We start from the raw sequence: 25,789 nt of genomic DNA, 5'->3' as shown, positions 1-25,789 counted from the left end.
ATCTCATGATGGGTTATCCTCGTCACGTGCTCCTGGGCAGGGCTATGCAAATTAGTTAGAAAAAAACAGTCCTATATAGCTCTGACGGGGATAACCCCGCCCCAGTTCTTCTAGTCCTGTTGCTCCTGGCAGGCTGCTCCTTCTCACTCTCAGTTCAGGCCTGTATTCCTTTGTTTGTTTGTTTGTTTGTTTGTTTGTTTGTTTGTTTGTTTGTTTGTTGTTAATTCCTTGTCAGTTGTTCAGTCTTTCCCAGTCTGTTCTTGCTGTTGTATATATATATTTCTATATAAACAAACAAACAAACAAACAAACAAGATTTTCTTTCTGTTTGTATCGGTCCTCGTGTGTTCAGCCTTTCCAACCCCCCCTCCCTCCTTCCCCGGAGGGCGTTTATGGAGCATTCCTCTGGGGGCTTTAACAGTTTTAGGAGGGCTGTTAACATCTTAGTGCCCATGGGACGCCATTTCCAGCGCTTTCCCCAGCACTCTAGGAGACCGGGCGATCCTCTTCCTTCCGCTCTCCTAGCCTCCATTGACTGGCGCGCTCCTATCCTCCCTGCCCCGGCCCCGGCTGACACTGTTCTGTCCGGGCAGGCAGTGGGAGAGGTCCTGCGGTCGATCGCCCCCTCGAGGGGCGAGTCCTCAGGCACTACGGGGGAGAGACCGGGCGCAGAGCTCCCAAGGCGCGTGACGCGCAGCTCGGCTTCCCAGCGCGGCAGCGCCCAAGCGGAGCCGCTTTTTGCCTCCCTGAACAAGAGCCTTAGAGCGGGGACAGTGAGACCAGTCCCCAACCCGCCTCCCTCGCAAGCGGAGCTTCGCAAACAAGCGGAGCTGCAGCCCTCCTCTGCCAAGATGGCGGCTTCTTCATCCGACCACCGCACACCACTAGAGGGCGCTGAATCAGAAAGGGCGGGAATGGCGGCCACTACTGCTTCCACCTCTGCTCCTGCAAGCGTGGTGAGATCAACCTTATCGGAGGGACGGGAGGGTTCTCCCCTATCTGACATAGTGGTTACTCAGCCCATTCCCCCCCAGGTTCCCCAGGAATGGCAGGCCTGGTTCAAAACGGCCATTTCTGAGTCACGTTCTCAATTTAAAAAATCAAAAAAGAGAAAGCGCTCAAAGCGGCGCAGGCAAACTTCCTCCTCCTCCTCTGAGGAATCATCAACTGTCTCCTCCCCCTCCCTCCCCCCAAGAAAAGCTTAGTCCAAAAAGAAACACCTTAAAAAGACCAAGAGGCCCAAGAAAGCCCCTAGGACAACCATATCGGTGCACTCCTCAGAAATCTCTGGCGAGGAGTCGGCTGATCCCACGGTCACTGTCATCCGCCCATGGAGAAACTCGGGGGTCCCTACCACGGCCCCTCCCCTGGAGGAGGAGGCAGAGGACAACCCCGGGGGAATTGGAGAGGGAGAAGGGGACCAGGAAGAGCATCCTGATCCCGATAGAGAGGAGGGAGACTGGTCAGGGGCGGAGGACCTGGAGCAATCTCAGGTTTCTCAACGCTTGTTCACACCGGAAGATTTTAACCCCCTTATGACCAAAGTCTTAACTACTATTGGTCTTCAGGCGAAACCCCCCACAGACACAAGCCTGAATCCCAAGGGTGACCTGGTTTTTCCTAGGCCTCAGCCACGTGAATTACCTCTGCCTATGCCAGCTTATTTTTCAGAGGCTATTAAGGCGGAGTGGGCTGCGCCAAGTGTTCCTAAGAAACCAACTTCGTCAGCCACCAGATTCTACACCTTCCAACAAGAGCCTTCCTCGCTATTGCAGACTCCAACCACCGACACTCACATCTCCCAGCTGAGCAGCGGATCTCTGGTCCCGCGAGACGGGGAAGGGTTTTTAAAGGACGCCTCCGACAAAAAGGCAGAATTCTCCTTCCGGCGGGTCCACGACAATTCCTCCCTGGCCACCCGTTCTTCTGCCGTGGCTTCAATGACGGCCAGAGCCAGTCTACTATGGATCAATGACCTCCTCGACCAGACTCCCCCAGAAGCCGTCCGTCTTAGGCAACAACTGTTAAAACTTCAGCGCGCACAAGCACTCATCGCAGACACGTCCCTCGATTCCATCCGCTATTCATCAAGGGCCTCCGCAGCATCAGTAGTCGGCAGGCGGTACCTTTGGCTGAAAGCTTGGCAAGCGGACTCCGCCTCCAAAAATAACCTGTGCGCCCTACCTTACAAGGGGTCCAAGCTTTTCGGCAACTCAGCTTTGGAAAAGGTCCTAGTCGAGTCTAAGGATAAAAAGAAGACCATGCCATCTGCCCCACGAAAACCTGACAAGACCTCCTTCAGGAGAGGATACCAGCCTTTTCGTTCCTTTCGTCCCTCCTTCGGGGTAGAGACCGAGATTTCCGGGGCTCAAGAGCCTCCTGGCCCCGCCAACGCTTCGCCAGCAGGAACTCTTCTTTCCGCAACAATAACACACAAGGAAAACATCAGGGAAAGTCTCAACTCTGACAAAGATCCCCCCTGCCTGGGAGGTCGTTTGTCCAACTTCCTCCCCGCCTGGCTCCACGACATCAAGGACGCCTGGGCCTTAGACCTGATTCGCTCAGGTTACAGGATAGGGTTGATCTCCTCCCCCCGCCCACGATTCCTACCAACTCCACGATCTCGCTGTGCTACCAAGCATTCCGAAATGTCTCTGGCCATCCGACACCTCCTGCTCATCGGAGCAATAGAGCGGGTACCAAAGGGCCAGGAGGGGAGAGGAGTTTACTCGATCCTTTTTACTGTTCCCAAAAAGGACGGCTCCCGCAGAGCCGTCCTCGACCTGAAGCACCTCAACGCATACGTAAAAACCCGCAAATTCTGGATGGAATCCCTCCGCTCCATTTTAGAATCCCTGCAAAGAGGAGACCTTCTCGCTTCAATAGACTTGAAGGAGGCCTATCTACACGTCCCCATCCATCAAGACAGCCGACATCTCCTTCGCTTCAAATATTCAGGGGTGGACTATCAGTACAAGGCCCTCCCCTTCGGCCTTGCTTCCGCTCCCAGGACATTCACCAAGATCCTCGCCCCCGTCCTCGCGCTACTCCGCCTCCAGGGGGTGCATGTTTTCGGGTACCTCGACGATCTACTTCTGAAGTCGGAGTCTCCCAGCGAAGCAGCACGAGACCTAAAACAGACGCTGGGAGCCCTAGAACAACACGGCTTTCTAATAAACACAGCCAAGAGCCACCTGTCTCTGTCACTACAGATCCGCCACCTCGGGGTCATCATCAACACACTGGAAGGCAAAATCTTCCTCCCAGAGGACAGAGTCCACGTCATCAGGTCGGAGACGAAGCGAATCCTCTTGAGCCACAGGTCACCGCTCTTATCCCTAGCCCGCCTCCTAGGGCTCATGGTCTCCACCCTCGAAGCAGTGCCGTGGGCAAGCCTGCACCTGCGGGACCTTCAGTGGTTCCTCCTGCGTTATCAAGCCTACATCTCCAGGAGGCGCAATATCGCCATTGCCCTGCCTCCACAGGTCCAGAAGTCTCTCCTATGGTGGACTCGCACTCAGAACCTCTCGGTAGGCAAGGGATTCCTGGAACAACCGAAGCTGATAGTCACGACCGACGCCAGCAACAGGGGCTGGGGAGCCCACTGCCTCCAGCACTCCGCGCAGGGAAGATGGGACTCACATGAACAATCCCATTCTATAAACTGGCTCGAACTGAGGGCCATCCGCCTAGCCCTGCTTCATTTTCAGCCGCTGGTCCAGGGTCAGGATGTGCTCGTGAAAACGGACAACACCACGGCCAAGGCACACGTGAACCGTCAAGGGGGAACGCGCTCACTCTCACTGTTTCGGGAGTCTGTCCTCCTCCTAACCTGGGCGGAGACCCATCTCAACTCCCTGGCAGCACATCATGTCAAGGGTGACTTGAATTCGATTGCAGACTGGCTGAGCAGGGAGGACCTGCTTCCAGGGGAGTGGTCATTGAACAGCTCAACGTTCGATCAGTTGGTATCCAGGTGGGGGGGTCCCCCAAGCAGACCTGTTTGCCACCCCCCTCAACGCGAAGGTGGAGACCTTCATCACCAGGTTTCCCTGCTGCTCAGCCTGGGGAACGGACGCTCTCTCCTGCAAGTGGCCCCAAGGGCTCCTCTATGCCTTCCCGCCAATCCCTCTCCTGGCCAGAGTGCTTTGACGGATAAGATCTATGAAAGCGGAAGTCATCATGGTGGCTCCCTTCTGGCCCAGGCGCCCCTGGTTCACAGGTCTGATCTCCATGGCAATCAACAGGCCTTGGCACCTCGACCCGAGCCTGGACCTTCTTCGTCAGGGTCCGGTTCAGCACCCCAATCCAGGCTGGTTTCAGCTAGCCGCCTGGAGACTGAGCGGAGCCGGCTGCGGGCGCAGGGATTACCTCCGAAGGTAACTCAGACTATTCTGGCCTCTACAAAAGATTCCACCAACCACATCTACCAATACACGTGGAGAATGTTCCTACGTTGGCTTAGGAGGAACAAGACTCCCAGCCACAGGGCCTCTCTCCATCACCTACTACACTTCCTCCAGGATGGCCTCGACAAGGGTCTGAAGCCCAACACTCTCAAGCGACAGGCAGCATCCTTACTACCAATGTTGCGAGGCGCCGCCTCATCGAGTGTCAAGGATCGTGCCCTATTGAAAAGATTCCTGAGAGGAGCCACCCTCCTGTCACCGCCCGTCTTTCATCGCTTTCCGTCATGGAACCTGAACCTAGTTCTCCGGGCGCTGCAGGAACCTCCCTTTGAACCTATCCGCACTATCCCTCTGAGGCTTCTTTCCCAAAAGCTGGCTTTCCTGGTGGCGCTCACCTCAGCCAGAAGAATTTCTGAACTACGAGCCCTGTCCATCCACAAGGCACGTTGCGTTTTCTCGGAGGACTCAGTCAGGTTAATTCCAGACTCGTTTATCCTCCCCAAGGTTGTCTCCCATTTTCATACCTCACAGGACGTCTTCCTTCCTTCCTTCTGCCCTCACCCGGAACACCCGCAGGAAAAACTATGGCACAAGCTCGACGTCCGCCGTTGTTTGAAGCGATACATCAAGAGAACTGCTGGCTTCCGGAAAACTGACACTATGTTTGTCTCGTTCCTGCCTTCCTCCATGGGAGAAGCCGTGCCAGCTCGAACTATCGCCAGGTGGATCAGGGCGTGTATTACCTTAGCGTATGAAACCCGGAAGGTCCCTCCACCACCAAACATATGGGCTCACTCGACCAGGTCGGCTGCTGCCTCTGCCGCCTTCGCTTCTAATGCGTCGGTCCTAGAGATTTGCAAGGCGGCAGTATGGAAGAATCCATCCACATTCATTAAACACTATAAGATTGATCTGCACGCTGCCGCTCAAGCGGCGTTTGGGAGGGCTCTTCAGGGGGTTCTTCCCCAGGACTAGAGCAGCGTTCGTTTTATCCCTCCCTGGGGCCTTAGACTTACTGCTTTGGTATGTCCCATCATGAGATGCCTTGACAGCATCAACCGAGAACGAAGCATTGGTTACTCACCGTGAGGGCTTCTTCTGGTTGCTGCTGTCAAGGCATCTCAGCCCTCCCTAGGGTTACGCTGCTCTCCTTCAGGGGAAGAACCGTTCTGTAGTTTTAGGGACAGTCCCTACTGTTTTTCCTCTCGTTCTACTGGATCTCTGCTTCCTGTGTTCATGGTTAATGACTTTATATGTTGTTGTTTATTCCTTACTATGTTTATCCTTCCGGTTTACTCGGCCTAGAAGAACTGGGGCGGGGTTATCCCCGTCAGAGCTATATAGGACTGTTTTTTTCTAACTAATTTGCATAGTCCTGCCCAGGAGCATGTGATGAGGATAACCCATCATGAGATGCCTTGACAGCAGCAACCAGAAGAAGCCCTCACGGTGAGTAACCAATGCTTCGTTCTGTCCCGGCGACGGGAGGAGAGCGGAAACTGGAGGTGCGAAGTGTGAATTTGTATGTCTAAAATCCTTTTGTGCCTCACTGCGTGGATCCCTTACCCGCAGTCCGTTCCCCCCCCCCACTTGTTTAGAGTGTAAGAGAGCACGCCTCTGGGAAAACAATGGGAGGGGAAGGGTCGATGCTGAAGAGCTTAAAGCCAGGCTTGGGGGGGGGCTCTGAGGGACTACAGGTTACAGAGTCCCGAGCAGGGGCGTAATGATAGGGAGGGCAGGGGGGGCACATGCCCCAGGTGCCACTTGGGAGGGGGCGCCAAAAAGTGCCCCTGCCAGTCCCCTGCTTTTGGGGGAAAAAAATTTCTGTGTGATTTTTTTTTTTTTGTCATTACGGAGATCTCCGGTGGGCAGGAGCTCCCATTGGCTGCCGGAGAACACATGACCACCATGCTGGTTGTCTCAGTTCCTCCCTCCCTGCTTGCTGCACGCAGGAGGAGTGGAGCGGAGTAGCTTGCGAGAGCTGCTGCTGGGGACGTTCCTTGACTCTGTCTGCCTGCCGTTTGCCCACCACACTGCCCTCTGGCTGCATTTTATTCTTCTGTTCTGCATTAACAAAGTAAGTTTCATTGCTCAAATCTCTCTCTCTCCCCTGTGTGTGTTGTGTGTGAGAGAATGCCCCTACTCCCTTGCATAACGTCCTCCTTTTAGCTCTTCTGTGCTTTGCATAGCAGGCTTCACCCCCCCCCCCTAAACTGAGGGTAGCTGCCTGCAAGTGGAGCCAGTGGCGCTCTCCTGGCTTGCATTGTGTGAGTTTCTGGCTTGCATTGTGTGAGTTTCTGGCTTGCATTGTGTTTCTGGCTTGCAGTTTCTGGCTTGCATTGTGTGAGTCCCGGTGGGATTGCAAAAGGAAACTCACGCAATGCAAGCCAGGAGAGCAACTTGTGGCTCCACTTGCATTGCCCGAGTTTCCTTTTGCAATCCCACCTCGGCAAAAGGAAACTCATGCAATGCAAGTGGAGCCACAAGTCACTCTCCTGGCTTGCATGCATGAGTTTCCTTTTGCAGAGGTGGGATTGCAAAAAGGAAACTAGTAGTACTAGTACACAAGATCTTTGCAGCTCTGCTAGTAATTACAACTTCTGGATCATCCCTTAGCATGGGGGTGGGGTGGGGTGGCAGTTTAATTTGGAACTCATTAATATAAATTTTGAATAATGTTCAGTCTGTCTGGATTAATACTAGGTTTATTCTTTATAGCAGATTTTTATTAGCAACATACAGTCTACAACATTTTCAGCCTTGTTCATTTGGTGCATATTGTAGATGTTCTGTCTCCAAAACATAAGTACAGCATCTATATTTTTGAAGGGGGGGGGGGAATCCCATTTAATACAGTGTGAACAAATTGGTCCAAAAAGTAGCAATGGGAAGTTTTTCTTTCTGCCCCTGTAGCTTTAATAAGATAGAGTGCACAAATATCACTTGATTAACAGCTGTGATATTAATTTCCCTTTTTGGTTGCTTGACTCACAGAGAGAATCATGTCAAGGCAGTGGAGAACCAATTAAATTGATTTTAATCTTTGTTAGGGAAGATAACATGCCTTTTTCTCTCCTTGTTTAAATAATTAAAGTTTCAGTAGGTATTATTTCTGGCTTTAAAGAAATTGGTATCTTAATGTAATGGAATTCTTCTAATTACATACTTAATAGTTTTTAAAAAGTTAATCACGGTTTTTCATTCAATGTGTATTTTGTTTTACATATTAAACTTATATTTTCCTTTGAGAGAGTTTTAAAAATAAGAGGAAATTGGGAAGGCTTTTTTAAAACAAAGAAAAATCTCACCCCTACTTATTCATGATCTTTTTGATTTGCCTGTGTAATTTCAAGCACGTCAGATGTAATTGCAAATAACATGCAGAAGATCCCAGGTTCAATCCCTACCTCCAGGTAGGGCTGGGAGAAACTCCTGCCTGAAACCTTGGAGAGCTGCTGCCAGTCAGTGTGGGCAATAGTGAGCTAGGTGGACCAATATCTGACTCTGTAGACAGCTTCCTACGTAATCAAACCATAACTTGCCCTTACGTTCAATCCAATTGGATGCATTCACATTCACAGCTTACATCCAATAAACTGCTGAGTAAGCCCTCCAAACTAGGATCACACAGTGTGGTTTGCAATTCTGGTATATGAAGGGCCCAAACCTCAGTTTTGCTGTTCAGGTGCATAGGCAAATGGTGATTTAATTAAACCAGGAGGTTATTTATTAAGACTGTGTATGAGAGGGAAGCAGAAAGAGGAGGAGATCATGGCTCAGATAATGGTGGCTGAATGTGGCCATTGAGTTTCCCAGGAATACAACCAACGTAAAGTGTGCTACAAATAGACATTATTATAGAATTAATAAACATAGAATATCTATGATAGACCAGAATATATGTCTATTATAATTTAAGTCTCTATTATAATATAAGCATAAATCTTGAATAGACGAGAATATCTATGATGGAAAAGACTAGAATACCTGTCTTGTCTTTTCCATTTTGGGACACAAAACCTATTACTATGTTTAAAAGCATTTATTTTCTGGCCATGAGGACTGCAAACTTAGGCTGTTAGTATGCAAGACATTTCTTTAAAATATATATTTCTAAAGAGCCTTGTAGCCTCATGTTTCCTTTTTCCTGTCCCAGTATACTTGCACGGATGCAGCCCACAACCCACATTTGACTATGACTGTGACACATTTCCATATTTCCGGGGGCAGCCGGGGGGAAGGAGAGTGGGGGGGGGCGCAATTTCAGTGCTTGCCCCGGGCGCCGTTTTCCCTAGTTACGCCTCTGGTCCCGAGAGCCAGAGGCCCAAGCCTGCCAGGACCGTGTAAAGCACTTGGGGGTCCACATCCCCAAGGCCAGTGGGAATTAGGAACACGATAGGAAGGAGGCAGTTTGCTTTCTGCCCAACTCAGAAATCAGGAAGGCAGGAGATTATGGGATCATCATGATCCTGGCCAACTGAAGATGTTAGTAACCCAGAAGGTGTGGAATATAGTACAGGGGACCCAGGCTAAACCCCTACATAGGTACCAGGTTGGTCCCTGAGACCAAATGCCTTTCCCCATGGCTCGGGAGCTGTTGCAAGCAACAGGCAACCCTCTCTGTAGACATGAGGGCAGAGGCCCAGGCAAGCAGGCTGGGACCATTTGCCCAGCAGAGATGGAAGTAAATCTCAAGAGGAGAAGTGCAAGTTGCAGGAGATTGGCACAGATTCACTTGGAAAGGTGCAGAGAGGTAGAGATGTTTCCGGAGGTTTATTTGGTGCATGTGATGTAAAGGCTGGTTAATTGTTGAAAGGCAGATGGAAAGAGGCTGGTTTAAGGAAAGGAAAAGGAAAGGTGTGAGGTACTGAAGGTTTGGCATGTTGTTTGGAGTTGCTTGTTGTGAAGCCAGGAAGGTAATGTTTGGGTGGTTGTAGGACAAGGAGGGACAGACAGAAGGTGGAGAAGCAGGGAAAAAGGAGAACAGAGAAGGAAAGCAGCAGACAGGGGAGAGGAGATAGAAAGGAAGTGGAAGGCGTGGTGGGACGGGAAACCGGAGGCCACCAAAGTCCTGATAGCGCAGGACGTAGCCGGGAGCCTTCCAGTAGGCTTGGGCAGAGAATGCCCAAGGAAAGGCTCATGGCCAGAGACAAAAGGCTAACTTTTGGCGGCCACCACTTCAGAAGGCATGGGTAAGTTGAGCAAAGAGAAGGAACAGGCTAGGACGTAGAGGAAGGTCACAGGGAAGGAGGAGGGCCCCACAAGAAACCGGGAACTCCTGCCTGGGAGGCCAGTGGTCACAACACAAGTCTGGCAGAAGGATGCCACAGGGACAGGTGTTGGAAGACCACCATCACAGGGGCCCCCGAGAGGCAGGAGCCAGGAGACTTTGTCAGCCTGGCCTCCCCAAGGAGGGCTAGGACAAACCGGTTGCCATCAGCACAGGGGGCCAGAAGATGAGACACAGTAAGGAGATCTTCTGCCTACCCAAGGTTGTTTGGTGTACCCAGCAAGTGGCTGTTATGCACTGCAGGGGCTACCAAAGGGGGGATGGTAGGAAGGCACAAGGCAACAGGAGGGCTGACCAGGCAGCCCAAAGAGTGGCTGAGGGTCTGCAAACAGATCCAGCCCGACAGGGGATCCTGTTGTCCAACCCCCAGACCTCTGGGACCCACAACACCCAGAGGATGGAACCAGGATGGCTGAGTCACCAGCCAGGGACCGGGGCTGGTCCTTTCAGCCAGACAGCAGGCAGGCAATGCCCAGAGGGTTGGGACACGCTTTGGTAGAACACTACCATCAGTCCACCCACAGGGGAAGAAATGGCCCCGCAAGGCTACTGCAGGAATCCCTACATGTCTGCAACGTGTCTGCTTAGGGAAAAGGCTTGTGCACATTGCGTGACATGTGCCAGGATAGGAGCCCGTTGTGCTCCTTGGGGCTCAGGCAGTAGAGGTAGCCCCAATTGAGAATATCCAAATTGACTTCACTGATTTCCCGGGGCAGGGACAGTTCACCAAGTCCCTGCATCTGCTCACACCAGCACGAGGTGTTGAAGCGTTCGTTACATGCACAGGAAAGGAGAGTAAGGTCACTGGGGTCCTGCTGGAAGAGGCCATACCAAGGTTTGGCCTCCCCCTGACAACCAAGTTCTGAGCCCTCGCTTGTGGCCAGAATCATCCAGCAGGTAGCCCAGGCTCTCCAATTACCTGGAAACTCCACACAAGCTGTAGGGCCCAATCCTCAGCAAAGAGTGGAGCGCATAGACAGGGCAAAGACCCAGTTGGTTAAATCATGCCAGGAGACCCATCCGACCTGGCCAAAAATTGCTCCCCAGCATCTTCTCCCTGTATCAGGGCCACTCCAGTTAATCCCTCTGTTGAGGCCCTGTATGAGATGCTGCCACCCATTGTTTCTTGAGTGACCCCTGATCTGACCCAACTGGGGAACACCAGAGTGGCAGACCAGATCCGACAGCTGGGAAGTCAATTCAGGGACCAAAAACTGTGGATCCAGAGACAAATCCCAGTCTCCTTGTTGCCACAGTGCAACCGTTTTGGCCAGGGGACCAAGGCAGGCTCTCGGGCCCCTCTGATGGGACCTCATACAGTTCCCTTGGCCACACAGATGGCTGTCAAGGTGGAGGGAATTGCTGCCTGGATCCACTGGTCCCGCCTAAATTAGCACCGCATGAGTGGACCACTAAATTAGATTCTAAAAGCCACTCCAACTCCGACTTCGCTGCAGGTGCTCTCGAACCCCAGGCCAACCCGAGGAAACCGAGGCAGAAGGCGAGACCTCCACTCCCCCGCTGACCGGAACTGGTGGAGGACACAGGTCGAGACCGTGGGCATCGGCTCTCTGCTTCAATCCCACCGGAACCGGATTGTTGCACAGAGTGAAGAAAGAAGAAAGAAGGAACCAGCATCACCAGACCCCAGGACCGGATCTCCTGGTCTATCCTCAGTTACTGTAACCTCACATTCCGCTCCCCCAGGCTGCCCAGAGATCCTAGTGTCTGTTAGGTTCAAGTGGGCGGGCAGTGCACCCATCTATAACTATGCCTTTGTTTCATGGCTGCGGGACCCTCCCCCACCTCAGCTTTCTGGCCTTATACTTAATCTCCGGCCAGTCTCTCCCGGAGCAGGAGACAGGGCCCAAAGGGGGGTGTAACCCTTGCTTGCGGATTACAACTGATGGCTGGAAGACCACACAGACGTTGGTCTATCACAGTTCATACAGTTGCAATGGCACCAGCTCAGCCTGCCGCCACGCTAACACCACTTACCAGGTGTGCACAGAGGCCGGCTCCATAGTCTGCCACACCCCAGGCAGGCAGACCAGGTGGCAGCTCCAGTTGTATGGGCCAGATTCGGGAATGGGAGCTACCGCCTATAACAAACTCTTGAGGTACACTACCGTGCCTTCCTATAGCCAGGAAAAGCCTTTGACCCTTTGCTTCGACACCTGTCATGCCACAGACCAAGACCCGGCTGGGACATATTGTGGAGGGGTAGAATGGGGAAGAACCTACCGCACAGACAGGTTCTATGTAGGTTTCCACAGGGCTACTCTGAATAGGGCTCCCGCTCGGTCTGGGAAGTGGGACACGAACCGCCAGAGGTGGGTGAACGCCTTGGGAGGCAAGGTTACCCACGGCCAGACAAAACCAGACTGTAAACCCCATCGCTGCACCCCCCTCTGCCTCAGAATCACTCCTAACCAGGCCAAGAGTTCCTGGGTGCCAGTAGGAGAAGGAAATTATGAGGCTGAAGTTAGCATGGGAGTCCATGTCCCAGGGGCCAGAGATCCAACCGGTAGAGTCCGGTTCCTGATGAAAGGGAACTGGGAGAAACCCACTGAACACCTTGTCCACACTACGTTCTGGAAGGAGATGGGCACAACCGTGAAAGTGCCAGCTGTTACCAAGAACCTGTTTGTGGACTTAGCAGAGCGAGTAGCCCTAAGCTTGAGTGTGACAAACTGCTACGTTTGTGCAGGCACCAAGATGGGCGAGCAATGGCCCTGGGAGGCACGGGAGGTGGATTATGTCAACATAAGCAGGAGCCCGAATTTAACATGGACAGATCAACAGTGCCCCACCCAGTGGGCCCTCCAGAACTCCATCATAGGGTCCAGATGTTTTATTCGCCCGGCTGGGCAGAAATATAACATCTCCACAGGGACCCTGGCCTGTGAGGCAGGGATGGTTTGCAATACCACAAGGAAGTGGATGGACTTCAATCATGCAGGCTCCAAGATCCCCTCCAACCCTTATAATCAGTCTACCCAGAAGAGTCTATATGATCTCTGGGAGGACCCCTGCGGGACCTCCAGCTCTTGGGAGGCTCCAGACCACCTGTACTGAATTTGTGGGACAGCCGCCTATGTCAGTTTGCCTCCAACTTGGGCAGGAACCTGCGTGCTGGGCACAATTAAACCCAGCTTTTTCCTCTTACCCATAAGGGCAGGCGAACGACTAGCAGTCCCAGTCTATGAGAGCAGAGGGCAAACCAAGCGGGGTATTGGTTCACCTCTGAGAATAGGAAACTGGAAGGACAATGAATGGCCCCCAGAGCGGATAATACAGTATTATGGGCCCGCCACTTATGCTCAAGATGGAACTTATGGGTACAGAACCCCCATATACATGCTCAATCGCATTATAAGGTTACAAGCCGTGCTTGAAATCGTTACAAATGAGACCTCTTTGGCTCTCAGCCTCCTAGCCAAAACCAACACTCAGCTCCGCACAGCAGTATACCAAAATCGGCTAGCACTTGACTATCTGCTAGCAATGGAGGGTGGTGTGTGTGGAAAATTTAACCTGTCTAATTGTTGTATCCAGATCAATGACCAAGGGAAGGCCATAGAGGAAATCACTGATCGGATGCGCAAAATAGCTCATGTTCCAGTCCAGAACTGGGAAGGCCTAGCCACCCCCGATTGGTTTGAAAATTGGTTTGAGTACTTTGGAGGTTTGAAAACCATGGCAGGAGGAATTCTGATATTGCTTTTTGGTTGTTTATTGATACCTTGTTTATTACCCCTGTTTATCTCTTTGGGACGAGAGGCCGTTGAGAGAATAGTAAGAAAAGAAACTGCCCCCCACATAATGGCTATGTATACCAGGTTACCTCAGGAAGAGAAGCCATGAAATGGCTCCTAAGGGGGGAAATGTGGAATGAGGGGAAAATGCCTTTTCTGAAAGCTGCTTTGTAATCACTTTGTTCTCATGGAATGGGAAAGTGTCTTTGCAAAAAGAGTGAGACAGAACTCAGGTTTGCACTGGTCAAGAAATGGTTAATAGAGTCTGCAAGTTGCCTTGCCAAATTGCGAGCTGTAAAGCCATAAATTTGCTGACAAGCTAGAGGGGGAAGAGCCCCCCTTTCCTTGTATCTCCTGAAAAAGCAAAGGCCTGAAAAATAACACCTCAAGGACATCTGGCTAGAGAAAGAGAATAAGAAATGCTTCATTGTACCAAGAGGAATGTTTGTCTAAATTAGCAATGATTATAATATTTGTAATATGACGGATAATGATGCTAACCAATGAACTAATTGGTTCTTTGGGGCTGAATGTTGACGCCCAGCTATGTAGTTATGCCAAAGTATAAAAACTTGTGACCCAGGCAGCTGCGCACGATTCTCTGGTAGGCCATGAGGCACTGAGAAAAGCCCCAGTGCTGGTAAACTAAATAAATGGTGATTATTGCTTCCTTCAATCATCCTTGTTCATCTGGTTTGTGGTAACCGGGGGCCTCCCAGGTAACAATAACAAATGCACCTCTCATTTTCTCCCCCTATTCTCCTATGGCAAAAACTAGGGGTCCCTTTCTGTAACCTCTCAGGTGGGCCTAATAAACTCAGCAAAATTTCTCCACCCATTGGCAGTTGCCGCCCCCACCCCAGAATCCCCCCTCAGGATGATACTATTATTTATTTTTATTTATTTATTCATCAGTTTTTATACTGCCTTTCATAATGTTTCTCACGGCAAATTACAAAAGTTTATATGTGTGTAGTGTGTATATATATTTAGTAAAACTTTAATTAAAAACAAAACAAAACAAAAATTTAAAAGCAAGAAATTTAAAGCTATATATAGTTTTGATTTTTTTGAATGCTGTTTTTAGGATTTTGTTTTAAAATTTTAAATTGTGTTTTAAATTTCTTGCTTTTATTAAAATTAAAGTTTTACTTTTTAATCTTGTTGTAAAGCGCCCAGAGACGTAAGTTTTGGGTGGTGTAAAAATATGATAAATAAAAAAATAAATAAAATGCAAGGAATTTCATAAACGTTATTTTTACTATGTCATGACTAGTGCCGCCACCACACTCACAGAGACACCAAATGAAGAGAAGAGGAAGAGGAAGAAAGAATGGAAGAAAGGAGGAAGATACTAACATTAACTAATGGTGAGCTACATCCCTCAAAACCTTATTAGAAACTTTATACAAGATCATTCACAACATCAAGAACTGTTTGCTACCCAGGTTTGGGAGCTGTGTGGGCTCCCAATTTTTGGTTGTGTGGAAGCAAGGTAGGAGGAAAAGCTATCCAGGTTTCAATCCTACCTTGCTTCCACACAATCACATCTACTCAGGTTTTCCTCTTACCTTGCTTCCACACAACCAAAGAATGGGAGCACACAGAGTTCCCAAACCTGGGTAAAAGACTGAGGCTCTTCTCACGATTGGTGAGAAGAGCCTCTGGGGGGTTTGCAAGGAGAGCGGGCTAAGCCCGCTCTCCTTGCAGACAAGCAGACAGTGTGCTCGGGGCGGCCGCAGTGGCTGCCCACACAACTGCCGGCTCCGTTATGGAGCCAGTGGGGGCTGGGAGGTTCAGGGACTGCGCGGCCCCTGGAAGTTCCAGTATGTGTTCCAGGGCATACTGGAGAGACCCCCGAGCCATGAGGCTGCTTTTAAGCCTCCTGACTGGGGTTCTACTTGTGAGTAGCCACGGCGCAGAGGCACACCGCAGCTACTCACGATTAAAAAAACTGGGTTTGCGGAGCACTCATTCATTCAGAAGCCTGGTGGCTCACACGGTCATCTGCATTGTAATAGTCCAGAACAGTCTTCCCTAGCTCCCTTCTTTCCATTTGCAGCCACCTGTTTACACCTAGACAACAGCTATTTCAAACACTTCTTAGAAACACTTCAAATGAGGTTGACACCATTAGCAATGGTATTAGCAGAAAACAAACACAAACATCGCCCAGGCAATCGGGTGATCAGTTTCTTTTCAAACCCTGGATAAAATGGAGAGCTAATGATTGGTTTAAAAATTCAAATTACTGTTCAGTGAAGAAAAATGGTTGGCAGGATCCACGGAGTCCTAGTAGCAATTCCCAGCAAATTGTTATGCAATTACCTGCAGGAGGTCAGAAAGTAATTAACATCGAACCTGCACTCTTCTGCTTGCAGGCTATAATACAGAGTGAATGAAAGCCATATTCTGGTGGAGAGGAGAATTGGCTGTGTCCTTCACTTGTAACAGGGCTACGTGTTGCTCCAGAGAACTGAGGCAGCATTAGTAGCTGAATTTCAGGGCTGTGTGCAGGCAGGGCGTCAACATTCTTGGCTGGGCTGTTGTTTTTTCCACCCATTAACATTTTTTGTGGGGTAATGATTGAATCAGTGTGTGATGTAGTGGCTGAAGCTTCGATCTTGGAGACCATCATTCAAATTCTGGCTCAGCCATCAAGCTCTCTGGGTGTTTTTGGACCAGTCACTACCCATGCTGCTTGCAACAGGGATTTCAGGATGCTGTTGACTACAATTTCCATCGGCAGGGCTTTCCTTAGAGAGCCATGGCCTGGGGCAAATCAGTCAGTCTGAAGATTAACCCTTCCAGTTAACTTTAATGCGGGTTAAAAGAGCAGGGCCTGAGGTGGTTGCCTTACTTGCCCTGCCCATCAGGGGTGTGGTGGAGGGGGAACGCGCAGAGATGGAGTGCTGATACTTCTCAGCTTCTGTGGCTGTTGGGCTGGGCATGGCCATGGGGGCTGTCACAGAGAGCACCTTCTGCCCTTCTGAATTGCCAACTACATCACTGCTGCCTATTATCCCCAGTCAAAGCTCACTGCAACTTGGGATGATGGGAGTTGTAGTCAACAACATCTGGGAATCCCTGTCACGGGGATCACTGGTCACTACCTCTCAGCCTAACCTCCTTTACATCCTTGCCGTGAGGATAAAATGGAACATTAAATATCATCCCAAAGTCCTTGGAAGGAGAGGAGAATGGGGTAGAAATGTAATTAATAATCAGGTTAGTGAGAGTATCCAAAACAGGAGGGCTTGAAAGGTGACATATCCTGACCTGAAAGGGGTACCCTGTTTGGAGTCACTCAGATCCACTCAGGCCTGTATCAGCCTTCAAACGGAGCTGGCTGGCAAAGCTGGCCTGCTTATTAGGCAAATTGAGGCAATTGATTCAGGTGGTGGATTGGCCGCCAAGCCTGTCACCCCTGCTAAATATCTCCTGGCAGTCTTGAAAGGTGACTTTTTTCACTGCCACTCTTGCTGGCCGTAGAGATACTTTAGACTAGCACTCTACTGGTCTCAATACACTTCCTTCTGGCTCTTTTCAAAGCTAGATTGGGAACAGAGGATGACCAGAGTGGTAGGACTTAATTTCAAAGGGAAAGTCATGGCTAACAATCCTCCTCCTCCTCCTCCTCCTCCTCCTCTAGTATGTAGAGCTGGAAGGGTTATTGAAGGTCTTTTCCTTCAAGTGCAGGAATCTGCTACTGCATCCTTAATGGATGACTGTCCAGCTTCCATTCGAAAACTTCTAGAGGCCACTGCTACACGAGGCAGACTGCCAAACAGCCATTACAGTCAGAAAATTCTTCCTAGTGCCTAGCCTAAACCTGCTCCCTTGTAATTTCAACTCATTAATTCTAGCCCTGCCCACAGCAGCAGCAGGAACAGTTGCTATTATTGCACTTGTTTGTGAGTGAAAGTAGCCAATCATCTCTTGGTCACCAGTTTAGAAGACCTCCCTCATGGCAACCTCCTCCGATTCTGTGCAAAGCTAGTCATGATCTCTTGGCTCTGGTGAGCAACTCTTGTAATGCCCACATTGCAATCCCAGATCTCAGTGAAGACAGGACACGCTTAATTGGAGTAAAATAAAGTAAAGGTAAAGTGTGCCATCAAGTTGATTTCGGCTCCTGGCGCCCACAGAGCCTTGTGGTTTTCTTTTGGTAGAATACAGAAGGGGTTTACCATTGCCTCCAGTATGAGGCAAGGGTTTACCATTGCCTCCAGTATGAGATGATGCCTTTCATCATCTTCCTATATCACTGCTGCCTGATATAGCACCAGCGGGGATTTGAACCGGCAATTTCGATTCTGCTTTTTAGTCAAGCATTTCCTCGCTGTGCCACTTAAGGTGACTTAGGGCCACTTTATTACTGTGCAGTGGAATAAGACTTGCAACGAGGTACCTAACAAACCAGAGTGCAGGCAGTCCTCTCGTGTGGGGCCGCCTCCTAGTGAGGGCCATCCCCACACCAGGGCGAAAGGCCAGGTACTGATTCAGCCAGGCACCATGTTCTGACTTCCTCTCACCATGAGGCTTTACCCTGCTGAGGGGGCGCGGTTGCCCGGCCCACCCCCAACCCAAGCCGCCAAAGCTCTGAGTTGGTGAGTCAAGCTACCCCCCCCCATCGGAGGCCATTCCCAGCCTCCGGGCCTCAAAGCCCTGAAGGGCTGTTCCTTGACCCTCTCTCACTCGAAATGGCCCTCCCACTGAACACTGTAACTCAATCTACCTACTCAATACCTGCACTCTCTTGCCAAGTGACCAGTTACTCACAGTACCTACCTACAAAGGCCTCAGTGAGAAGTAGGCAAAAAAATAAAAAATAAAAAGGCCAAGCCTAAATGCCAATCCAGCGCAACCCCAAAAATGCCTACTTGGCCCCTACAGGTGACCGGCTTATCCCTCATTAAGTACCGGGCAGGTGGGTGGGTGGGTGCCCAGCTGAGAAGCGACTGGTTCGAATGGAGGCGGCCGGGCCCAATTAGCCCACCTCCTTCCCCTGATTGGCCAGTCCTGGCCACATGGAGGGGGAGCCAAGATGGTGGCCGCCGTCCCTGCCTCAGGTGATGGGGGCACAATCCCGCCCCCACCTCCCATCTCATCATGCAGCCGCGGTGGCGGGGACTGGCATTTCCTCAGATTCCCGAGTAGTGTGAGGGAGTGAGGCCTTTTGGCTCTGATACCACTCTGATATGAAGTGGCTCATTGTTAATTTCATGCAAACCCATGGCAAAATCTTCACAGAGTGAGGATAGGCATAATCTCCCTGTTCTTGTAACATGGCAAAGGCATGTATTGAGAAAAACTAGCAGGTTCTTTCTGGTCTGCTGCCAATAAAGATAGTAATCTAGGGCTTCAGAGAGCTGAACTGTCTCAATAAAAGGTAATCGTGCCACGGGGAGCTAATGACAGTTTTGTACATAACACAAACCTTGGAGAGCAACTATTGAGTCCTTTAATGCCTACAGATTTTGCTATGCACACACGTCCCATTACTGAAGAATGCTGAGAAAAGGACTCAGAGTATTCCTTGCATGAAAAGTCAAAGATTCAATGCCATCCGATCTGCCTGCTCTCTCTCTTTGAGAGACATTCCAGATCATCAGTTTATGAGACGTAAATGAGTGGTTGTTGCTAATTTTTCTTACGTGCAGCCCAGACATTTTAAAGGGGATTCTTTAGTTTGGGGGAGATCACTTTCCCCCAGCCCTTCAACAGCTATGTGTAGCATTGCTAGGAAACTGTGATTCTTTCCTCCAGTTATTTGGGTCATGACAATTTGGAGCACGGTCTGGAAAAGTGCTTGGGAATGTATTGTGTATGCCTACTGGATGGTCCACGACATTGATGCTGAGAGACACCATGTCTTTGCTGCATGCTGACCTTAATAAAAACTTTCACTCAGCCAAGGTGGGGAGGGGGAACTCACACACGAGCCAAAACTGAGTAATCTTGAAGCCAAATGTGAAGAAGTCTCATGTCAGTTTCCAAATGCGTTGAGATTTCCGCTGGATTCTTTGTCTAAGTGAAACTGACAAAAGGGCTTCTCTAGACTGTGCCTGGAGATGATGGGTGAGCTCCCTCCCTCCCAGTTCACTTGCTAATACATTCAGTTTTCCTAAGCTGTGTTTTGGGAAGAGCCTCAGTCGTTCTGAGCGTTTCTCGGAGTGGGCGGGAGTTGGAGGAAACTTCATCTCAGTCCTTTGGGCCATTTCTCCCTCACTTCCAAAGCAAACTTAAAGAGGGGGGGAGTGAGGAGGAGCTGCTGTAAACAGGATAATTCTTGTAGGCTCCTGAGACTGCTTAGGAGTGTCATTTCTGATCAAAGTGCATGTAGTTTACTACACTTCCTGGAGGCTCTACAGACAGGGCTTCTACCCCGAATCTCCTTCGGGAGAGAGTATGTGCGTTCACACACCAGCCAAACTTACCCCGAAGTCCCTCTGAGATCCTTTGACCCACTCCACATACAAATCAGGCTTTGTCTTACAAATTCTAGCTTATCTCGAGTTATTTTTGGGTTTTTTAAATGCTGGTTTTAAGTTACTTTTTCTGAAAACGCCAGAGCAAATAGAGAGAGGCATGGTAAGAGGGATACTCTCTTTACAAATGCAGATGCAGCTCTTTAGTAATCTCTCCCCCGCATCGGCTAGAAGGAAAACACTATGTGAACTTGCATCAAAACAACATCCGGGAGCAGAGGGATGGGGCTGCTCCCTCAATGCCCCGAGTGTAATTTGAAGTGGCTTCGCTCAACGTTTACCCCGCAGCATGAAGCCATGTGCAAATAAATCCCAGGCCAAATTAATTGAAAGGGGAGCACAGAAAGCTCCAATCTCATGCACCCTTGAGGGGAATGATATTCCTGGGGAATGCTTAATAGCACCCAGGTCTTAAGCATGAAGTATATAAGGCCTGGCCTGTCTCTGGTGACTTTCACCACTGCTGATTCCACCCCAGCTGCAACAGTAGATTTGCTTGGGGAGGGAATGGGCTGACTGGTGTTTTCTTTTTCAATTAACCCTTGAAGATTGGTAACATGGAGGGAAGGATTATGTGAATGAAGTGAAGTGAGGCAGACCTTTCATGAGACATGTGAATGAAGTGAATGAAGTGAGGCAGACCTTTCATGAGACATAGCTGAGGCATGTTCTGAATTAATTTTAGAAATTCTCCCAGAGTTCAGGAGGAGCGGTGGCACACAGGGCTAAGTGAACCAGGGGACCAATAAACAAATTGGCTAGGGAAACTGCTTTCGTGCCTCCCTCTTGCAACCAGGGGATGCTACGACCATTAAATCCCATTTCAAAGTTGTTTCAAGGCAGATTACATTTGGCGCTATCCATTTCTCCCATCAAGAAGTTGGAACAAAACAAATCAAAGTTATGCTCCCAGTGTATTTTTGCAGCTGAAATGATTGGGCTAATCAAGTCTGTTCATGCACAATTATTTTTCACTGTAGATAGGAACTGAGGGACTTTTTGTTTGTTTTGAGTATTTTGTCGCTCATCTCCCCAGACCTCTTGGTCCAGAATGTCTGGGAGAGCAAGAAGAAAATCCCCAAAGAGCAATTTGAAACATTTCCTTCCCTTAAACGAAAAAGCACGAGGCAGACAACATGTTCAGTAATAAGCTTTCTCCAGGCTGGAAATCTTGGCACTTTCTTTATCAAAGAGGCGGGTTTGTTCACTCCAGGCTTCTGCCTCATCTCCTGCATAAGCCCCCTAAAAGCATCTGTGATAAACAACATTTCCTACTTTTTTCCAGTTACACAGAAAGAGAGAGAGAGAGTGAGAGAGTGTGTGTGTGTGTGTGTGTGTGTGTGTGTGTGTGTGTGTGAGAGAGAGAGAGAGAGAGAGAGAGAGAGAGAGAGAGAGAGAGATGTCAGACTTATTAATGTGCTTGGTTTGTCAAAGCGGCTTTTAGCTTCTTATCGCTGCATGTCCCTTAGCAGAGACACAAGCTGCATTCAAAAGAGGCCACTGAGGTTGGCAATGGAGAAACCGGTATCTTAAAGCTGTGGGGAGAGCCGTCCAGGGACAGAGTGAGTGAGAAGTGCTTAGCAATGGTTTCCATTGTTCAGGAACGGCCTTGAGAGGAAGTGAGAGGACAACGGATGGTCCTAGGCAGAATAAGAGATGTACATACCAGGTGGTATGAAAATATGATAGATAAATAAACAAATAAGCAAGCACAAAGGAGAACTCATTCTTTGGTGCCCCTCATCGCACTTATCCACATCTGTCTTGCATTTCACCGGACTGGTTAGATTTGTGAGGGGCATTTGCCTTCATCTGAAGCATGTGGTTTGCTTGCATAAGTTACCTGCTGGTATTCTGCTATGCAAGCATCTGTCAGAGGAGGAGAGGAGGAGAACAGGCTCTCTGCTTGTAGGTCTGGACCACCTGGGTTCATTAATCTGCAGAGACAAATCTCAGCAGTCCTCTCAGGATCTCTGCTTCCCTTTCCTTGACTACAAGGACTATATATATAATCCACTTTTCACCTTCCCTTCATTCTCACTGCAACCTATACATACGTTCAGGACCACTGCACCTGTGACAGTTTTCCAGTTACATTACTTTTGTGTAATGTGTGTAAACCCCACATGTACGCTGTCATGGATGAGGATGACAATGACTCATCTGAATGGCATCATCCTGGAGCCAAGGAATGGGCACAACAAAGACATCAGAGGAAGGGGAGGAAAATAGGAACAGGGGCGCACAGGAGAAGTGTAGCCACAGTAGGGAATGGGTCCCCTAGATAGGTGGGTCCCACAGGTGGATTCTGAAGATGAGTTTGGAACTGAAATTTCTCCAAAGTGAAATTCAAAGGGAATTTTAGGTTTCTATCCAAAGAGAAATGTCAGACGGTCTCTCCATGTAGAATCCAAAGGAAAGAGTTGTGGCATGCAAGGCCAAGGCAGTGGCGTGGAATCAGGAATAGGAATAGTTTCATGAAATAGATATTATGCACTGAGAAGCAAGTGCAGCCTGCTTTTCCATGCTCTTGCTGCTGGCTGTTTTGTTAGCCCCGCCTCTACCCTAGGACTGGAATGCCAGTAACTCAAGCCCCATCCAAAAGCTGGCCTGGATCCAGTAATGGATTAACCAAAAAACACCATATCACTGATTCTGAGCAGGGGCTTGAAGGAGGTAAGAGAACAAGCCCTGTACTAAGCCACCCCAGCTCTTTCTCTCTCGGTCTCCCTCCAATGCTGTGATTTGTAGAAACCACGGCTGACACCCATACGAAGTTAATCAGTACCACTCAAGAGTTACTTTAAAGGACCACTCAGGAGTAATTTACACTGAATGTCAGGCATGACCTTTAACAGGACAAGTAAATCGGAGTCCATAATTGGCCTTCCTTACTTGCTGGGCCTATTACAGTTCTGGGAGAAATCAGTGTAAAAACAAGTGATTTCCTCATAAAGCATTTCTGGAGCTCTGTTACATAGGAACATAGGAAGCTGCCATATACTGAGTCAGACCATTGCTCCATTTAGTTCAGTATTGTCTTCACAGACTGGCAGCGGCTTCTCCAAGGTTGCAGGCAGGAGTCTCTCCCAGCCTGATCTTGGAGATGTGGCCAGGGAGGGAACTTGGAACCTTCTGCCCTTCCCAGAGTGGCTCCATCCCCTAAGGGGAATATCTTGAGGTGCTCACACTTCTAGTCTCCCATTCATATGCAACCAGGGTGGACCCTGCTTAGCTAAGGGGACAAGTCATGCTTGCTACCACAAGACCAGCTCTCCTCTCGAAGCTTTGCCTCAGACGTTGCTTTGAGTGAACTTCCGTGGTGATTCTAGTCTACAAGGAGAGTGAAAGAGGAACAATGAAAACAGGGAGATACCTACAGGGGGCACTGCAGGCTCCTTAATCTCCCCTCGCCTTCTTGAAAAGGAAGATGTCTGATCTCATTGCCTTATTTATATTTCCCCAGAGTGGCCCCAACTGTATTTCAATATAAGTGCAACATAGTTAATTGAAATCAGTAATTTCAGTGCTCATTAATAACAAATCTCTGGGAAGAAATAACACCGCAGCAGTTAATGATCAGCATAAAAAAGACCTGGGCCTTTACAACACGAGTGCGATCTCTGGGTTCATTTTATAGTTGATTAGAGCAAGTTAAACTTTGGCCCTCACTCTGTAAAGCTGTATATTTAATGTGCAGGGTTGGCTGTTGGGGAAGTTATCAAAATTTCACAGGTGTTTCAAAGGGAGGTCAGCCAACAGAAGCTGATGCCAAACAGCATCCCAGCCATGTGGAAATGGCCAGTGGAGCATGGGATGGGGGAAACAGTCCTGTGTGATCACAAAATAGGCAAATTGATTTGTGTAAAGTCTGTTGGCCACCTCCGTTCCCCCAGTTTTCTTCAATGCAGATTGACTTTCCCAATACACCTGGATTAACTCTGCTAGGAAATGGGACAATTCTTCACCAGTTTTCAATGTTGTGTTCATTGTGTGTGTGAATGGGTAGAGTAGCGGGCTCCCCCCAGGGGCGTAGCAAGGTTGGAGTGGGCCCAGAGACAAGATTTTAAAATGCATCCCCCTCACTGAAGCTCAGCTCATGAAGTAAAGAAATCTTAAATGAGGCTGAAGAGTGGTAACAAAAAGCATAATAAAATTTATAATATATGTATACATACGCATATATACCTCTGTGCCACAATAGAACATCATCCTAAATTGTTTTTTTAAAAGATTTTGTAAATTGTGGATGATGCAAGTCATTTAATGGTACTAGAGAAAGACATGCTGTTCTGGTAGCTCCAGGTCTTAACACTCAGATCAGTTTTGGAGGATGAATACAACTGAAGGAAGCCCAGGCGGGTACGTGGCTGGGGGAGTCAGTCATGTGACTTTCCTGTGCCGCCCCCCCCAGGCAGTGGGCCCCCAGACAACTGTCTCCCCTTGCCCTATTATAGTTACGCCCCTGGCTCCCCCCCCCACCCCGAGTGCATAGTTTTGAAATTCAGACAAAAACAGCCCTCAATGGTTTTGTGCCATAGGAATATAGGAAGCTGGCATCTACAGTCAGACCATTGGTCCATCTTGCTCAGTTTTATCTACACTGACTGGCAGCAGCTCTTTGAGGATTCAGGCAGGCTTCTCTCCCAGCCCTACCTGGAGATGCTGCCAGGGATTGAATCAGGGACCTTCTGCATGCAAAGTAGGTGCTCTACAACTGAACTATAGCCCCAACCTCAGTTTGACAGAGAAAATGGAAACAAATCAGGGACTCTCAGAGACCAGTTTTCCCCCAAAGATCCTTCATTTGCAGCCACAAAATCACTATGAACTAAAATGAAGTGGTTTAAATAAATCAGTATGTTGGTAGCAATAATTTTTTATTTTTTATTCTTTAATTAATTAATTTTTTAAAAAAGAAGTCCCTTTGGGACTTTTGGGGGGGGGATATACAAAAAAGTCACATAACACTAGAACTAGGGGCCATCCCATGAAACTGATTGCCAAGAAATTTAGGACAGTGTCCTCAGCTCTTGCTCTTGCTGGTGGGCTTCTCAGAGGCGTCTAAAGCAGCAAACATCAGCATAACTTAAAAACAGCTATATGCATGTTTCAAACCACAGAATAACATTATTCACTAATCATGTCTGCTGCTGCTTTTTTGTTGTGTCATTTGGTTTGGGGTTAAGAACCAGTGAATCTATAAACAAAGAGGAACAAAAATGTAAGGCATGATTAGAGAAAAGTCCAGCCAGGTGTCCTAGGCCAGAAAGTTCCCTACCCTAGGGGCCACAACAGAGAAGGCCCTCTCCTGCCTTCCCACCAGCTGCACCTCGGATGGTGGTGCAACACAGAACTGAGCTTCCAAATAAAACTGGGTTTTATTTCTACTGTGGGGCTGATCCCTTGGAAATGTTCAGTTGTTAGGCTTTTCCATGCTCATATTTTATACAAAGCACCGAGCTTGCACAGTTGGACAGAGTTTTCAGTTCATTCTGTTCCTTCATGTCTTTCCCACCTTCTACATTATCCATGAGCATGAGGGCATTGATAAAACTTTGTTAAAAAAAAAAAAAGCAAAAAAAAATAAAAAAAAGAAGAAGGAAAAAAAAGCACTGGCTCCAGATGGAGATGAAGCCATTCCCGGCTTTGCTCTTCTTAGAACAGCTGTGGCGATGGGATGAGATGTGGGGACAGCAATTTACATGTTTGCATGGAACATCTAAGAAAGTTAAAAGCAGAGTGAGAGATTTCTTAATGTTTGTGATCTGTCTCTTCCAGGTCAAAGGGGCCTTGTCTGATCCCCCCCAATTGAAAATAAATCCTGGCACTGAAATGACA

The 25,789-nt window shown here is 49.0% G+C and overlaps 1 protein-coding gene across 3 annotated transcripts; it reads left to right on the top strand.

The window, feature by feature from the left end:
* The first annotated feature begins 383 nt into the window (after positions 1-383).
* Positions 384-25,789, top strand: LOC128339002 (uncharacterized). Of its 3 annotated transcripts, none has more exons than XM_053282381.1 (4): positions 384-5,858; positions 6,267-6,486; positions 14,734-14,827; positions 25,730-25,789. In XM_053282381.1, exon 1 carries the CDS (start codon positions 1,536-1,538, stop codon positions 5,382-5,384), a length of 3,849 nt encoding a protein of 1,282 aa, XP_053138356.1. In that variant the 5' UTR covers positions 384-1,535; the 3' UTR covers positions 5,385-5,858; positions 6,267-6,486; positions 14,734-14,827; positions 25,730-25,789. The 3 variants fall into 3 exon arrangements, with proteins under 3 accessions (XP_053138356.1, XP_053138354.1, XP_053138355.1); XM_053282379.1 differs by having other exon boundaries at positions 11,157-14,827; XM_053282380.1 differs by lacking the exon at positions 6,267-6,486 and having other exon boundaries at positions 11,157-14,827.

This window comes from Hemicordylus capensis, chromosome 17 (genome assembly GCF_027244095.1).
Source record: "Hemicordylus capensis ecotype Gifberg chromosome 17, rHemCap1.1.pri, whole genome shotgun sequence".
Lineage (NCBI taxonomy): Eukaryota > Metazoa > Chordata > Lepidosauria > Squamata > Cordylidae > Hemicordylus > Hemicordylus capensis.
This window is presented reverse-complemented; position numbering and strand designations above follow the sequence as displayed.